The 18,860-nt window shown below is 36.9% G+C and overlaps 1 protein-coding gene across 1 annotated transcript in view; it reads left to right on the plus strand.

Annotated features, from left to right (window-relative positions):
- Positions 1-18,860, plus strand: part of LOC144457664 (fibrocystin-like) — a 179,742-nt gene that overhangs the window by 136,579 nt on the left and 24,303 nt on the right. The window contains exons 10-13 of the mRNA XM_078155660.1: positions 5-110; positions 3,359-3,493; positions 9,733-9,871; positions 14,000-14,246. Coding sequence (XP_078011786.1) covers positions 5-110; positions 3,359-3,493; positions 9,733-9,871; positions 14,000-14,246 — 627 coding nt within the window. The remainder of the gene's footprint in view (positions 1-4; positions 111-3,358; positions 3,494-9,732; positions 9,872-13,999; positions 14,247-18,860) is intronic.

An 18,860-nucleotide genomic window follows, 5' to 3' on the forward strand; every position in this document is an offset into this window, starting at 1 on the left:
ATAGGTATGGCCTCCTTGTATATCCCAGGTTTGAACCACCACGAGCAAATGACACTGGTCCCACTTTGTTCCAGAACTTCACAGTTTGGGGAAGCCAAGGTGGTGTTCAGGTAAAGTCTAAGCTAGCCACCTCTTAATGTCCTTCATGATTCTCTTAGGATAGGAGAGCTGTGAAAAATCTTTCATTTCCCTATTACTAACTGAGGATTTACTAAAGAGGGGAGCAATTATAATAATGATAACCTGAATTATAATTTGGAATTAGATTATAAGCTACTCAAAGCAGGGACTGTATCTTTTATTTTTGTGTATATACTTTCTTTTAAAAATTTTTTTAATGAACAAAAGTCTTTTCTCCCTCCTTTCCACATACTCAAGGCTAGGGATGATATCTTTTATTTTATTTTAAAGCAACTTTCTTTTTTATATTTTTAATTTAAAATTTTAAGCAGACAAAAACATGTCTTTTATCTCTCTCTCACCTCCCCTTACTGGAGAAAAAAAGAGGACCTATAATAAATATGCATATTCAAGGAAAGAAATGCCTACATTGGCCAATTCCAAAGAATATATTCTTCTTTGCATTCAATAGTCAACAAGCATTTATTAGCTACCAATTCTGTTTAATAGACTGTGCCTGGTGCTTAGGGGACAGCTGTAACTATTCCAATAGAGAAGTAGTACTTTGACTGTTTCCATCCTTCCTCCCTTACTCTTTCTCCCCTGCCTTCCTCTCTCACTCCCCATCTCTCTTTCTTTCTGTCTTCTCATCTCTTTGTATGTATGTATATATATGTATATATATAGTTGTATACATATATATGTATAAAAGATATAATACACACACACACACACACACACACACACACACACACACACAAAGACAGTCATAGTCAATCCTTAACTTTTGCTGGAGTAACGTTCCTAGAAAATTGCCTAAAAGTGAAAAAACAGAATGTTGATATATTAAACCTATGGGATATAGGGGGTTAGGTTCCCACAACCACCAAAAACTATAATCTTTCACTAGAGATTACTAAAAATATACTTTTGTGCATATAACTCTTTATAAAAAACATTGGTTCTGATAATATGCATTTTCCCTAACATAGTTACCATGAAATAATCCATAAAATACAATACATAAAATAAAATTGGAAACATGCAAAACATTTTTTCTCGCTTGTAATTCCCTAGAATTATGTGACCTTTTGTGCTAACATCTCAATGAAAAGTAATTGATTTTAGATAATATTCATTTTTCAGAACCTATGGAATCTACAGGATCATAAATACTCTACAGCAAATAAAATTCTCAATACTAAAACATTTTTTAACTTGAATCTTATATTCTACTGTGTCAGATGACAGTGTGAGAATATTGTACTATATACTATACTGCTATAAACCTCTCTATCTTGACCACCCTCTGAATACTGAGGGAGAGGTTTCTGGAACTTTGGTCACTGCTTTTAGAAGGTGACAAGGTTGGTGACATCACCCCCAATGTTCTGTCCTTTATGGCTAGAGGGTGGCATCGGAGATCATGAAGGATACACCATCTTGAAATAATCTGTCAGTGATCTCTGCTTCCCCATTTGAGATCCTTAAGGGTCTCAGAGTATGGGAGCAAAGCAGAAATGAATAGTTTAACCTGTGATTGATGATGGGATCAGCAAACAATGAAAATACGCAATGGATACACAGGGAACTCTTTATAATGGTAGGATGAACAAGAGCAGTGAAACACTTAGTATATACCAGCCACTTCACAAATTTGCATGCATCATACCTCTTATTTTTATCTCTATTGTGCATAACAAGTTGCCAACAAGAAAATGAAAATGAGTTATTCTTGTGAATATTGAGAATTGATTATATAAATATACACATATCCTGATTTATATCTATATTCGTAGTACATATAGTTCTATCTCTGTGTATGTATATGTAGGACCCTAAGTAAATAATTGCTCAATAAATAAATAAGTTATTATTAACTTTCCAATGACTATTTTCCTTTGAAAATGACCAGCAGCTATGGCATAAAATCAGAAATTTTTAGAGTTGAAAGAGACCTTAGGGAACATCTAGCCTACTCCTTGTCATTTTAAAAATGGAGAAACTGAAATCCAGAGAGGTTAAATGACTCTCCAGGGTCAGTGGCATGTCCCGTAAGACCTTCAACTCTATTGCTTTTCTCCCTACCCTGTTCTGCCTATGCTAATATCTGTCCTTGTTCATGGACATAGTGGCTCAAGTCCAGATTTAAGCTATAATCAAGACAGATAAATATTGAGACAGACAAACAGTGAATCTGTGCTTATGCTGTATTAGTTATTTCTTTATAGATTGCTAGTAAGATTGTTGAAGGGCAGCTAGGTGTTGCAGTGGATAGAGTGCCAGCCCTGGAATCAGGAGGACCTGAGTTTAAATCTGGCCTCAGACAGTTACTAGCTGTGTGACACTGGGCAAGTCATTTTACCTTGTTTGCCTCAGTTTTTCCATCTGTAAAATGAGCTGGAGAAAAAAGTGACAAACCTCTCCAGTATCTTTGCCAAGGAAACTCCAAATAGGGCCGTAAAGAATCAGACATGACTAATCAACTAGATAACAATAAGATTGATTCTCATAAAACTACACTTTGGAGGAAGATACGAAGCTCAGAAATTTTTGGAAACTCATTTTTCTCTATTTGCACTGTATGAAAATCATGAACTTATTTTAGGTGTTTTAAATATATGGGTCCTTCACATTGACCTCATTAAGAGGTTAGTTATCTTGAAAAGTAATGAAACATTTACAGAAGTTATTGCCAAATGGTGCTGACCCAAGTGGTAACATAAGAGCAGGACAGGAACATCTGTGCTAGTGTGGATACTCAAACCTTTTCAATCCCTTGAGATTCAGTGCTTTCTTCTTTCTGCATGGGGGGGAGGAGCAGTAGAATATAACCTCCTTGAGGGTAGGCACTATTTTTTTTAATATTCATATCTCCATTGCCTAGCACTGTGCTTGGAACACAGAAGGTTCTTTTTTTTTCTTTTTTTATCTTTTTGGTGAAGCAATTGGGGTTAAGTGACTTGCCCAGGGTAACACAGCTAGTAAGTGTCACGTGTCTGAGGCCACATTTGAATTCAGATCCTCCTGACTCCAAGGCCAGAGCTGTATCTACTGCAGCACCTAGCTGCCCCAGCAGAGTAGGTTCTTAAACAATTGCTTACTGGATTGAGAAAAATATAGCAGGTTTCTTTTCTTTGTTTGTTTTGTTCAGTCAATACTTATGAAATATAAGCTTTGATTAAAGGATGATCATGCTATATAGCTCATTACCATAACACATGCTATTATTTTATAGATTTTCAGAAGTAGCAATCTTCAGCTTAAAAATTTCCAGATTTATCCGTGCAAAGATTTTGGGATTGACATCTTGGAAAGTGATGCAAATTCTTCAATTACTGATAGCTTATTGCTTGGTCATTATGCCTCAAAGGTAAGTATGGTTCTTTGGGATGTCCACTGATAGTATCATCTTGGAATGCTCCAGTGAGATCTGTGTTATGTATTTTAATTCAATCAAGTCAAGTCACCAAACGTTTGCTAAGTGCCCATTATGTGCCAGGCACAGTAACTAAGCACTGGTGATACAAAGAAAAGGGAGGAATAAAGGAGCTAGGTGATGCAGTAGATAGAGTGCCAGGCCTGGAGTCAGGAAGACTTGCATTCAAATCCGGCTCCAGACCCTTTGCTTGTTCTGTGATCCTGGGCAAGTCATTTAAACCCTGTTTGCCTCAGTTTCCTCATCTGTAAAATGAGTTGGAGAAGGAAATGGCAAACCACTCCAGCATTTTTCTTCAGAAAACCCCAAATGGGGCCATAAAAAGTCGGACACAACTGAAACAACTTTAACAACAGCAAAGTGAAGAAGACTGGAAAGTCTTAACCGTAATAGGACTCATTCAGTGAATCTTAAGTGTCATTGGTAAAAGGGAAGGAGCCCATCATTTGGATAACTATACTTATAGAGATCAAAACTATACCAAGCTCTGTTTTTTTAACCAGTAGCAAGGGAACTATGAAATATTTTTCTGATCTTAGTTGATAGCATATTCAAAAATCAACAATACTAGTTTTGCCAACAATGGAAAGATTATGGAATTTTAAGGGTGAAGGAGACTCAGGTTAGCTAGTCCACCCAGTGCATATCTTAATAAGAATCCATTCTATTACACCTTCAGCTTCTATCTGGAGACTTAAAGTGATAAGAAACTTTAAAATTTAAAGAAAGTGATAGAAACTTCTTTCCCAAACAACTCATTTCACTTTGTGAAGTTCTAGTTGTCAGGAGGGAGAGAACATGATGTAATAGATAGAGCGTAAGGAGTCAGGAAGACCTGTGTTCAAATCCCAACTCTGGCACCAACTAGATGTACGATTATGGGCAAAACATTTAACTTCTCAATGCTTCAGGACACTTTGTAAGTTACAGTTAAGTTGCCAATCCGTACACAGTACACTGGGAGTTTCCTGCACATATGCACCTCCTGCCCCAATGGTTAGGATGGTTTTCCTTAAATAAGTTGGAAATCTACCTTCCTAAAACTTCATTCCAATACTCCCAGTTCCACCTTCTCAGTCCCACTAAAACCTTTAAGCACTCTCCATAGGTAAGCACACAGACTGACTCCATTTATGCCAAGCCAGCTTTCTTCATGAATCCTTTGCCCCCATGCATGTCAGACAAAGAAACTTCTGAAGGTAGAAGGAATAGGCAGAAATGGAGATAGTGTGTCTTCATTTCCTTAGATGAGAGGCATTGTGGCAGAGTGGAATAAGAAGTGGACTTAGAATGAGACCTATGTTTTATCTTCAGTTACGCCCGATCCTTGTTGTGTAACTTCAGGCATAGAATTATAGGTATATAGATTTAGAGTTAGAAGGGGCCTTAGAGGTTATCTAGCCCACACCCTTCATTTCACAAATGGGAATCTGAGACCCAGAGAGATTAAAAGACTTGCCTAAGGTCACACATCTAGAAAGTGAAACAGCCATAAGCCATTTAATTTTTTTTTGACCCTTTTTTCACCTAGAAAACAGAAATAATAATGGTCACAGTGTTTTTTGAAGCTCAAATAAGACAATACAGGTAAAATACTTTGTAATAGTATAAAGTTATGTCTACTACTACTACTGTTGTTTTTTATGAGGGTTTCCCAGTGCTGTCCCAAGCCTACATTTCTGAAACAATGACAATTGTTATAGCTCTCAACCACTGCATAGTTGAAGGAATGGCTGGTGACTCTTTGACTTGAGGAAGCCTAGGAACTGCTTCTAGGTGACTGTCTATTTTTTGAAACATGAAACAAAAAGGGCCAACATGCCCCTACATTGAAACTGGGAAAGATGAGATGTATGGAAATGAGAGCTAGGATAGGCAGCAGGAGAGTATGGTGTGTGTCTTGGTCCTCTTTCATGAAGTTCATAAAGCTGCCATGTTGATGGCTTATATGGCTTACAAGCTTGATATTGAATTCATATCAAAGACGTGTAACAGGCAATCTGGCAACCTCTAGTATGTAATTGTGTGGATTAGGAAATCTGTGGATTGAGCGTAAATCAGTGTTGTACAAATCAGAACTGGGCAAAGACAGAAATAAAGAAGGTTCAATATCTCTGGTTCTAATGATTTGTCCAATTTGTTTTTATGTATAGCACTTTGAAAATCTTCAGTGCTATGTAAATACTAGCTATCATCATCATCATCATCATCAATGACTATCATGCCATCTATTACTTCTCCTAAGGGACTAATTCATAAGCTAATATTCACACCTATAAGGACTTTTTTTAGGCACTGTATTAATGCTAAATTTCCTGTCCCATTATCTTCCCAAACATCTTTTGGACAATCCTCATGAGGGGAAAATTAATGCTAATCTTTCCTTCTTTCCAAAGCATTAATACTTGTGAGATTTTATGATTATTTGGATTTTATATTTGTTTGGAGAGGATGCTCCCCAGATTTAAAAGCCATTACAGTATTGGATCAGAGGCCTTGAACATTCCCAGAAATCTCCTTTAACCCTTAACCCCTTCTCCCACCAAAAAAAAAAAAAGGCAGAAAAGAAAAGAGGAAAAGAAGAACCATGGAGATGAATAACTAACTTTCTTGTTAAATTGATGTCACAAAGTTTTAATTGATGTTAACTAGACATCATTATTAATGGGAAAATTACATAAATTAAGATGTAAATTATGACAAAGGGTTATTATCACGAGATAATCAAAGATAATCACACCCTGGGGGTGCCACTAGTAATGCAGTGTAGTTGAATGCCTCTAAATCCCTTAACGGATGCATTACTAGAGTTCTCTGTTGGGAAACGTTAAACAAAACTCCCCAGGTCTGTTCTGGACAAAATCTGATTGCTAGAATCTCCAAAGGTTAATCTTTACACTGTTGTTGGCATGAGGGAAGTCATTCTTTTAAATCACAGAGCTACAAGATTGTAGAGGAAGAAACAGCCTTAGGGGTTATCAAGTCCAACATCACTCCTATTTCCCACCATTTTATAGATGAGGAAACTGAGGTCCCAGAAGTAAAGATAAAAATTTCTTCAGAAATCACAGAACTTTTAAATCACAGAACTGGTTAGTGACAGAATCAGAAGAAGAACCTAGACCTTCTTGCTATCATTTAAATATAATTTCTATTCTATAGAGAGGCTGCATAATATGTAATGGATAGATCTAACTCAAAATCCAGAAAGACCTGGATTCAAATCCTGGCTGTGCAACCCCAGGTAAATAATTTAATTTTATGGTACTCTAGGTATTTTATGACTTTTAAGTTTCAGAGAGGGTGATAACCTGCACTGATGGAGTGAGTTTACTTACCTGGAAGTTCCTTTTATGGAAAAAAATCATGATTCTAGTCCCTCCTCTGTATTTTGTCATGAGAAATAGATTCATGCAACAAAATATAGTTGTCTTGGGGATTCTGTTGAAGTTTTATAAACATTTTCTATCAGAATGATAGTCGGGGATGTTAAAGAAAACAGTGAATGATCTTCCAGTCAGAAGAACTGCATTTAAGTTTTGGCTCTGATATTTCTTAGCCATGTAAAGTGCTTGGTAAACTTTAGAACCTGATGATGCTGCAGTTGTGGGCTACTATTTTTTTTTGGTTATTTGAATGGTCTATTATCCTAGTGTGAGGCATCTGAAAATGTAAGTAAGATATGGCTAGGCTACTACATGAGGTTGGTTAGGACCCAAACCAAAGTTTATAAATTACTTCAGTTTTATCAAATATTGTATTATATTCATATTTTGAACTTCTTCAGTTGATGGGAAAACAGAAATAACCATTGTGCCATCAGAATAAATAGCACTTTACTATGGATATTGTGTCTTCCCATTTGCTATAGTTCCTAGTCTAGTGAATAGAGCATTGACTTGGGAGTTAAAGTTCTAGCCTCACTGCCAAAATGTTGCCTTTGCCTCATTGTCTCATAGACAGTGCAAGTATAGACTTAACAATCAAAGTGAAGAGACTTCAAATTTTTCAGAGAAAAAGCTCTGTATGAGCCTCATGGATCACTTTAAAAAACCAATTATTGAAGATCATACTTGCAAGTGTGTCTGAGAAGCTAATGTGTATGCGTATATGTATATAATATATTATATATATATATACACATATGTGTATGTATATATATATGTATATATATATATATACATATATACATATATATACACACACATACACACTCAAAAGCTATATAACTTTATGTAGAATGCTAAAAAAGGAATGTGCTTGCTTCTCTGTTGGCCATGTCACTTTGGATTCAGCCACTGACTTTCATGTGGTCCATTCTTTTAGGAGTTGGGATTTTCAAAGTGTTTGGCCATTCTCAGACCAACCACTTAGAATTGTAAACATGCAATCATGAATAGACCTGAACCTACAGAGAATACACTACTTTCTGATAAATTGAATATCTGTGCAAGATTATTTATCTCTTACTCAGACGTATCTGTGTTTTATTATATTAAATGCAATCTTGGTGGCTAGGTGCGTGGATTAATTTCTTGTGAGTTAATGCCCAGAGTAATAGTATTAGTAAAAACTCACGTATATAGCATTTTCTGGTTTGCAAAACAGTTTCTTCATCTCCACTTTATGAAATAGGCATAATTATTATACTCATTTTTCAGGTGAGGCTTAGATCATAGGATTATAGAAATATGATATTATGATACTAATTAGAATTTATATAGCACTTTAGGATTTGCAGAGCACTTTACAAATATTGTCTCTTCTGATCAACTAACAACCTTGAACAGTAGGTTATCTTATTTTACAGATGATGAAATTGAAGTGGGCAGAGATTAAGTGACTTGACCAGCGTTACAAAGCTAGTAAATGTCTAAGGGTAGATTTGAACTCAAGTCTTCCTGACTCCAACTCCAGTAAACTATCCACAAAGACACTTAGCTACCTAGGGCCTTAGAGACCATATAATCTAGGAGTGGGGAATCTGCAACCTCAAGGCCACATGTGGCCTGTTAGGTCTTCAAGTGCGGCCCTTTGACTGAATCCAAACTTCATAGAATTTTAGAGATCATCAGATCATATATCATAAATTTAGAGTTGGAAGGGATTTTAGAGGCAATTTAGTCCAATGCCCCCATTTTGCAGATGAGGTAACTGAGAATTAACCTGCTTAAGGTCACACCCCAAAAGTACCAGTAGTAAATGTCAGAGCTAGATTGGACACACATTTTCTGATTCCCAAGTCTAAAACTCTTTCTAATACACGACGTTGCTTATCTATTTTTAGGGATGCTTTTTTAAAGGTAACAAATATGATTCCTCAGTTTTATAAGACTAAGGACTAAGGGGGGTCTTTGGAGGCCATCTAGCCCAACCTCTTCTTTTTTGTAGAGAAGGAGACTGAGGCCCAGGGGTGTGAGCTGATTTGTCCAAAGTCTTTGAGCTAGTAAAAATATCACAGTTTACTCTGCCAGAGTAAATAAAAAATTCAGAGCTAATAAGAACTTCCTTATATTTTTCTTTGGTTTTCCAGTGTAGAGGAGTCTTTCCAGTCAAGGGGCAGAAAGAGGCATGGCTTGGAAACAGCTTTCATGATTGCCATGTAGCCTCAGCTTACATACAGGAGTGGGAATAAATCACTAGAAAAGTTCTCAACTCAATTTTTATTTGATATTTTAAAAAGCACATATATATAAATATATATATATATATACATATATATATATATACATATATATATATATACATATATATATATATATATATATATATATATATATATATATATATATATATATATATATGTAAAATAAATCAACAAACATCTATTTTGTCTTCTCCTCATTTACCCACCCTGGGGAGGAGGAAGAAGGAAAATAAAAGCTTTGTAATAAATATGCAGAGATAAGCAAAACAAATTCTTTCATTGGCCAATGTCCAAAAATATGCATTTCATTCTGAATGTTTAGTGCATCTCCTCTCCAGCAGGAGGGAGAATTCTTCACTGGTCCTCTAAAACGGTGATTGGTCATGATGTTGATCAGGATTCTTAAGCTTTTCAATGTTCATTTCTTTAGTGTTGCTGTTATTGTATAAACCGCCCTGTTTCTGTATCAGTTCATTCATTTTATTTGGCCAGTTGTTATATTTTCTTTTCTTTTTTTTACCATCAGCAAGGGAGCTCATGTATGTCAGTGGGAGTAAAAACCCCTAAGAGACAGGAATTGTTGGTGTCCAAAACGACCTTTGCGAATTTTGATCGAAACAACTGCATCGCCATGAGAACTTGTTCGAGCTGCTATCAAGGACAAGGTGAGTTCTAGGGGTACGTGGTCCGGGAAGGAATCTAGACTGAAATGCAACAGAGTGTTATGAAGAGTAGAGGTTATCTAGTGATTTTTTTTTTTAGGCAATTGAGGTTATATGACTTGCCCAGGGTCACACAGGTAGTAAGTGTCTGAGGTTAGAGTTGAACTCAGGTCCTCTTGACTCCAGGGCTAATTGCTCTATGTACTGTACCACCTAGCTAATAATTACTTCTTAATCATGGAAATAAATCAACAGAGATATTAGATGAAATCTACAGATGAAAGGCATATGAACCAGTTGCTTAGATCTTCTAGGCCACAATTCTAATATTATTGGTGTTATTGTTATTGGATAGCAGAACTATTCAAATTCAGGATAATTTATTATTCCCCATCCCAATCTCTATAAAATAAAGAAACAAAAACCTAGGGAAACTTAAAGGTTATTTCAGTAAAACAAAAAGTGAAAGGAAGTAGATGATAATCTGGCCTATTGATCATTGCAGACAGATCAACCAAGTAATTCAATCAGAAGGAGTCAGTTTTGGAGGAAAGTAAATTCTGCAAAGTAAGAATTAATGCTCCTTTGACAACCTTTTTTAATGCTATAAAGAACTTTTTTTTATCTTGGCATGGAATTCATATTCATATCCCATTAACGTTATGAAAATAGAAATAATATCAAATTTAGTTGTTTAGAGGCCAGTGTTTCAGGTGATGAGGGATCTCTTCAGGAATTGCTTTGCTGCTTCACAATTTTCATGAGATACTGAGTAAATCAATGAGAGTTACCACTGTGTAATGAAAAGAGGATCGATCTTTGAATCAAAAAATTAAGACTTATTAGTTCTGTGACCTTCAGCAAATAAGTCACTTTACTTTTCTAGGCCTCACATTTCTCATCTGTAAAATGGGTATAATGACATTTCCTCTATCTGCCTCATAGTTTTTGTGAGGAAAGAAAACATTGTAAACCATAAAATAGTATCAAGATGTGTCTTGTAGTGATCACACAAATGTTAGCTCTAAATCAAAGCCTTATTTATGACTTCTTATGACAACTCTTTCTGTGTGCTTGGGTACATCTCTACTGGGTGGTCTCTGATGTCCATTTCATCCCAGATTTCTGGGATGCTTTGACATGATCTCTTCCACCAAAGGGTTTAAAATCTGCTTGGAGAAGCAGGAAATAACAATAATAATAATAATAATAACAAGATAAAGCAGTAAGGTGAGTACCAAAGGAGTGAATGGACAGTAAATGCACCCCAGAGTCAGGAGAGTCTATTTTAGTTTTTCTGTGAACATTTGGGGAATTTGATTCAATGCAACAATATTTATAAGCAGTACATGAAAGACAAAGTGGCAGGGGGTGGATTGGGAAAATACTGGTGACATTTTGTGCTAGAGATTTTCTCAGGCAGTAATGTCAGGTTCAAGCAGCTGGGTGGCACCATGGAGAATGCCAGGCATAGAGTCAGGAGGACCTTAGACACTTATTAGCTGCGTGATCCTGGGCGAGTCACTTCACCCTGTTTGTCTCAGGTTCCTCATCTGTAAAATGACCTGGAAAAGGAAATGGCAAACCACTTTAATAACTCTGCCAAGAAAACCCCAAATGGGGTCATGAAGAGTCAGACACAACTGAAAAATGACTGAACAAAGATTTTGACAGGCTGCAATGTTGGACCTCAAACCTCAAATTAAATAAGAGATGACTATAAAGTTATAAAATTTATACGTGAGTCGAAAAGAAAAACAAAAAACAACAATAATTAAAAAGAAACAGTAGCACAAGTAAGAGATAGAGGAGCATGAGTAGTCAGTAGTTTATTTGAAAAAGCTTTGGATTTAATGTGGTATGAGTCCAAGAGTGTGATATGCCAGCTGAAGAAACTGATCATGATCTTGGGCTGCATTAAGAGAAATATGCTGTACAGGGGCAGGCGGTGGTGGTCACATTCTTCTCTGTCCTAGGCAGGCTACAGTATCTGGAACATTGTGTTTCAGTCCTGATGTCATATTTTAGGAAAGACATTGATTTACTAGAAAAGGGTGACCAGAGTCGCCAAGAGGCTAGAGACCATTATAGTGGAAGCATTTTCTAGTTCTCTGGTTTGCTGATCCTTCTCACAGGTACAGGAAAGTAACAAATTAAAAGTCCTGGCCAAATGTACTGTTTAATGCATGTTTATTACCTATATCTAATCTATATCTATCTATCTATAGAGAGATACATATATACATATAGAGATGCATATATTTATATCTAAATAAATATATCTTTATTGATATATACATAGCTCTGTGTGTATCTTTGTCTGTCTCCTTATATTGTGTATTCTTTGAAGTTTAGAGACTGGCTCAAGTTAAGAGTTAGGAAATTCGTACCATGGACAGAATTAATGACCTCTTTTGTTTTTTTGTGGTTATTTGTTCACCTCAGCTGTAAGAATTCATTGATAAGAAAGGTCTCTCAGATCCCAGCCCAAGGCAATGAGAGCAGACCCATATCTATGAGGTGAATAATACATTAGCAGGGTCAGCCCTGGGGTGATCCAGACTCTCTTTCCCTTCCTTCTCTCCCTCAACCAATTATAATTCTCAAAGATTCCAAAGCATAGCTTTGGGAATAGAAGAAGCAGATAATACCAGTAATCATTATCCTAGAATCTCTGGGAAGAGAGGAAACTGGTGAAATATTACCCACATATATCAGAAAAAGAAAAGATAAATATATAGATACAGATATAGATAAAGATGATATAAATGTTGATATATTTATGGGGAAAGTTGGGAATCATTTTGCTGCTGTCATCCAATGAATTGGACCCAGATGTTATACTGCATGACTCCAAGCCTGTATGGCATAGGGAATAGAAATCTAATTGGTCATATAAGAACATCTCTTACAGAAGGAGGTAGCAGCTGTTTTTTGGGCCTTATAATCCATGATCATTTGTGACTACAAATGTCTTTCATTCATTTGTAATAGTGCTTTAAGGTTTACAAAGTACTTTATAAATATTACCTCATTCTTTTCCTCACAGCAATGACTGGAAAGTTATTCTTCCTCTCATTTTACAGATGAGGAAACTAAGGCAGGCAGGGGTTTAAATAACTCACCCTGCGTCACACAGCTAGTAATTGTCTCAGGGAGGATTTGAACTCAGATCTTCCTGACCTCAGGTCCAGTTCTTTATTCATTGTACTTACCTAAATGTCGTGCACTGATTCTTTTTCATTTCTCTAGTGGGGCTCCTGGCTTTAGAGAACATTTGTTACTAAGTCATAGGGAGAGTTAATGGGGTAGTATGATCATAGTCATTCTTTCTGCTTGCACTTGAACACCCAGCACGAAGCACGGTGCCTGACACATAATAAGTGTTCAGTAAAATGTCTGTTGACTTATTCTTTGTGGACAAGTGTTTAAAAAGTAACAATATTTTATCTGAATTCAATCCACATAGTATATGTGGATGTTATTTTAAAAAGAATGTTGTTTGAGATCCCAGCTTTTTAAGATAACTGTTACAGGTATTTCATTGTTTATATGTTTCAGCAGGGCCTCTTTTATATAGAGTATGGCCCTTATCTTTGTGTCTACCAATGAATCTGCCATCATTTCCACATGGAAATTTAAGGGAAAGCAGAGGGCAGTTGAGAAGTCCCAAGGGTTTAGGAAATGTCTTTGACTGGACCTTTCACGTGAAGGATCCATGAAAATCCAGAATCCTCGTATGCCTCTGGTGGACACATTTGTAATTAAATTCATTTTAACAAGCATTTATGAACTGGCTACTATAGAGCAGGCTCTGTGCTAGCAAGTTGGGAAACAAAAGAAAAATGAAATCCATTTGATCATTTGTAAAGGGAAACCCAAGTCTTAGCAGCATCATAGAGAAGTATACTTAAAAGTTTTCCTTCCAAATAAGATCGCTGGGATAATAGTAATGAACTTTGTTAGAATATTAGCTCCTTGAAGTCAGAGGATTTTTTATTTCTATCTTTGTCTGCTCAGCTCCCAGTACTGTGGCTAGAATGTAAATAAATGCTTGCTAATCAATTGATTGAGTAGTTGATATTATGAGATTTGATGAGGTTTTTTTTTAAATCTCTTTCCTATTTTCAGGTGGATTTACTGTGAAGACTAAACAGCTGAAGTTTCTAAACTCTCCTAACCGAGTAGCATTCCCATTTCCTCATGCAGCTATTATGGAAGACCAGGATGGCTCTGTCTCTGGGAATAAGGGAAGTTACCTTCTTGCCTCTGCAGAAAACCTTGCCTCTTCCTGTCAGGTCAACCAAACCTTTGGTCAGACTGTCAGGGGCAGTGTTTGTGGCCCAGATGTAATCCTTCATCGTATGTCTATTGGCTTGTAAGTATGACATCTCTCCATTGTCATCCAAGTGAATATATCAAGCATATACCATGTTGGGTCTCTTCTAAAGTAAAACAGTTCCTCACTTTCTAGATTTAAATGATTGGCTAACAAGAGGGGTATATCAAGGGATGGAAAATAAGTATTTAAGAATTACATTTGCCCAAACTCTAGGTTGTGCCATGATTTTAAGTTGTCATTTTTTTTTTAACCACTTAGCCTTAGATGTTTTTGGGAATGGGCCAAAGGCCCCTAAATCCTAATTGCCATTTTGGACTAACAGGATTCACTTCTACAACTTCTGAGTAACAGGAAACTTGAAATAGATTTAAATTAAAAATGTTGTTTAAAAAGTTTCCAGCAGTGTCCATTCTCATTTATATTCACTTTGCCCAAGTGCACACGAACTGTTCACTCTGCTCCAGGGTAGCAATTGCTGTAGCCTCCCATTACTTGCAAAGTCGCTTCTCTCCAATTCATTTTTTTCCTCGTTAATTTCATGAAGTATTGGATTCATACAACATATTTCCTATTAATATGGGAGAAAGCATTTCTTCGTTATGCTGCTCAGACTACCATTAAATCAGCAGCCTGGTTGTTTATAATGTATAATAGGGTGGCCACTGCTCTGCTAAACTTGCAGCTGATGATTGCCAAATGACCTGGTTTTTATCTTTTTCATATTCATTTTATGTTTATTTTCCCCTTATCTTCTTTCTCCCCTTTGTTTTCAGGCATCTTATTTCCTTGTGTTGTGACCAATCATGGGCTCACTAACATTTTATTTAAATTGATGAATTTGAGATGATGGCATGATAGATACCAGAATGATTTTTGAGTAGCCTTTGCTAATAAGCATCTAATTTTATTCTAGTCTCATCAGCTTGGAAAATGTTCATTATCAATTTCTATAATTATGACCAATGTCAGTGGGTCACTATGGTCAAAGAATTCACCTAGCAGCTAACCTTCTAGGGATGAATCTTCTCATACACAGCTAAATTGGTCCCTGGGTAGCTTACTCAATCTAGTAAATGCGAGGTGGTACTTGAAGCATTCCTGCCTTGGTAAAATATGACAGATAGCGTTTTACTGCTATAGCCTTTAAAATCCCAGGGCTAACTTTACACCTATGAAAAAACGTTGAAGTAAGACTTCGTGAAGGCATATAGATGTGACATCTAATATTAGTGAACATCAGTGACTTGAAGATATGTAGCACCAACAGAAGAGGTTTTCTTCATAATTCCTATCATAATGCCTGACTGAAGCTTAGCTTTTGTCAGAACCTGGTGATCTTTGGTTATGTCGAAGTTTTGTGGTGTGTTGTGGCAGCACTGTCTCAAAGAATTCAGAGTCAGATCACGCTACTCTGAGTGTACAAGCATTTATTGAAGATTGACACCCCTCAGAAGTGGGTTAGGTTCCAAGGGGAACCAGCAACTTAGTAAGCCAACACAACCAAATTTATAGTGTATTGATGCTGATTACATAGCAGAAATTATGAATATTAAAAAGGAGAGAGGGATTTGTTAAAGGATTAGGTATTAGGGAAGGATTCCTTCTATGGTTTGGTGGTTAAATATTCTGGTTGTGCTGTTTTCTGATTGGTTAGCTATTGCGGTCCTGTCTGGTCAAGATGGATAGTTAGGTTTTATGGTCCTGTCTTGGGTTAAATGGATGATGTGATTGTGGTTGAGTACAAGAACACATCTGTTCAAATATATGAATTGGATCTGAGGGCAGTGGCTGTATTGAGTCTGGGGGCCTGTGGCATGGTTAACGTCAGATTGTATGGTTACATCAGGACATGCCTGCTGTTCGGTGGGTCCCATAAGGAAGTAAGAATGTTGGGGCATCCCATCAGTTATGTAAGTGACTCTATAGAAGACACTATGTAGTTAAAGTTACTCCAACACTTGACTGTTTTGGGAATATGTAAGTCTGTGGTCTGCTTTTCATAAGTTTTTCATAAGGTAAAGAGACCAAATTAGAAGACTTGGAAACCATATCATATGGTTAGCAGTGCTCATTAGGCAGTACATCTTGATTTAAGCTTTGAAAACCTTCCTAACAGAGATGTTCTTGGTTGCATTTTTATATAAAAGTCCTTGAGGGCAGGGAACTCTTTCCCATTTTATCATCGTATGTCCAGTTCTAAGTATGGTGCCCGGTACATTGGTTGTTGTTGTTGAGTTGCTTCAGTCATGTCTGACTCTTCATGAGCCCATTTGTGGTTTTCCTGGCAAAGATACTGGAGTAGTTTGCTATTTCCTTATCCAGCTCATTTTACAGGTGAGGAAACTGAGGCAAATAGGGTTAAGTGATTTGCTTAGGGTCATACAGCTGGTAAATGTCTGAGGTTGGATTTGAATTCAGGTCTTCCTGATTCCAGGCTTGCTGCTCTATCTAATACCGCGTTACCCACTTTGTGCTTAATAGGCACTTAATATATGCCTATTGGATTAAATTGGGTTGGATGACTTATTAGCTCTCTGGATTTCCTCTGAGTTCATCCCACCCTGCTTCTAGTCATTTCTAATTTCTTGTAGTTAGTGTGGCAGCTTGGTCATACACATGTTAAAATGTCTTTCTAAACCTATCAGAATATATAAATAGTGAAAATTCAGCATAGTTCAATCCATCAATCAACAAACATGTATTAAGTACCTGCCATGTGCCATATACTGTGGTAGGTGCTCAGGATACAAAAACAAAACCAAAAAAATTAACAAAGTACCTGCCTTCAGCGAGCTTATGTTCTGTTGGAAAGATGCATATTTCTTGATTTTCATTGGAGCAAAGGTTAATTTAATGTATCGTCTTGGCAAAAATACTTTGAGAGAGTACCTTCAAAGTCTTTTACAGGAAGAAAGAGAGTGATGAGGTTATTTTTAAGCTGTTTGTTGCTAGGAAAAATTCTACTGCCTTGACTTATATAAGTACATCCTTCCCCCTCATTTCAGTTCTCCCCAGTCTGACCTTGTGCTCAGGGCTCATATGCTGCCATATTCTGTGAAGGTAGAGGGGAATGATGCCCTGTCCTATAGCTTCACTGCTTGTATCTAAACAACACTTTTATATCTAAAAAACACTTTTTCTAGAAAGCCTGGGCAGGTGACACTAAAATGGCAGAGTCAAGCCAGCATTTTTATAGAGCTCTCCCAACATATCCCTCCTACAACAGCTTTTTAAAAAATGCCAAACCAAATTCCAAACTAATAAAAAGTCACAATGAGTCATATTTTCAGCCCAGGGCAGCTAAGAAAGACAGAGAGATCTGCAGACACAGGGGTGGGGGCTGTCTAGGAGTGTGAGTAGAAGTGACACCACCTATGGGCTATGACATTAGTGGCACTGGGAGCAGCCTTGTACCCAGGGATGATAAGTGACTTGGGCAGAAGGCAATCCCAGGGTACCTGTCCCAGGACTGGGAGCTGGAATGGGTGCCATCTGGTAGGCTCTGTCACTCACCTAGTTCTGTATTGCAATTGCAGGGCAGGAAGGAATGGTCATGGTTGTGAGGAAGCAGGGACCCTATCCGGTTAAAAATAAGAGCCCAGATCAGGAAGGTAGTGACCTGACCCCTCCACATATCACATCACTTTGAAAGCATTGAAAACTTACAGGCCACCACTGAGCTGTGAAAGAGGTAGAAAGAGATAACAGACAAAAGCTCAGGCCAGACATCCCTCCCACCCAAATCAGAGTCTAAATTTAACATAAAATCCAAAGTAAAGAGATAGGCTGGAAACATGAACAAACAATTACAAAAAAGAACCTGACCATAAAAATCTATTATGGTGACCATGAAGCTCAATACAAAACCCAGAAGAAGACAATGACTTGAAAAAAATCCACAAGGAAGGCCTCAAGAGGAAAAAAAAATGTAGATTAGACACAAGCCCAATAAGGATTCCTAGAAGAGCTAAAGAAAGAGATGATAAATAAAAGAACAAAAATTATTTTAAAAATCAGATACAAATGGTAAAGGAAAATTGGGAAAAAATGAGAGGTATTCAAAAAAATATGAAGAGAATTAACAGCTTGGTAAAACAGGAACAAAACATAATGAAGAAAATAACTCCTTAAAAATCAGAATTGATAAAATTGTAAAAAAGGTATAAAACATCACAAGAAAATAACTCCTTAAAAATTAGAACTGGGCAAATGGAAGCAAATGACACCATGAAAATCAAGAAACAATGAAATGAATTCAAAAGACAAAAACATGAAATGTCTCATAGGAAAAGAAACAAAAGAACTGATGTGAAAAATAGACTGAAGAGAGATAATTTAAGAATTATTTGAAAGTTGGGTGGCTGGGTGGTACAGTGGATTGAGCACTGGCTTTAGAGTCAGGAGGACCTGAGTTCATATCCAGCCTCAGATACGTAATAGCTGTGTGACCCTGGGCAAGTCACTTAACCCTGATTGTCTAAAAAAAATAATTATTGAACAACCTGAAAGCCATAGTCAAAAAAGGACCTAGAGGGGCAGCTATGTGGTGCAGTGGATAAAGCACTGGCCCTGAAATCAGGAGAACCTGAGTTTAAAGCCAGCCTCAGATCAAGCACTTGACAGTTACTAGCTGTGTGACCCTGGGCAAGT

This window comes from Phascolarctos cinereus, unplaced genomic scaffold (genome assembly GCF_003287225.1).
Source record: "Phascolarctos cinereus isolate Bilbo 61053 unplaced genomic scaffold, phaCin_HiC Scaffold_5;HRSCAF=322, whole genome shotgun sequence".
Classification (NCBI taxonomy): Eukaryota; Metazoa; Chordata; class Mammalia; order Diprotodontia; family Phascolarctidae; genus Phascolarctos; species Phascolarctos cinereus.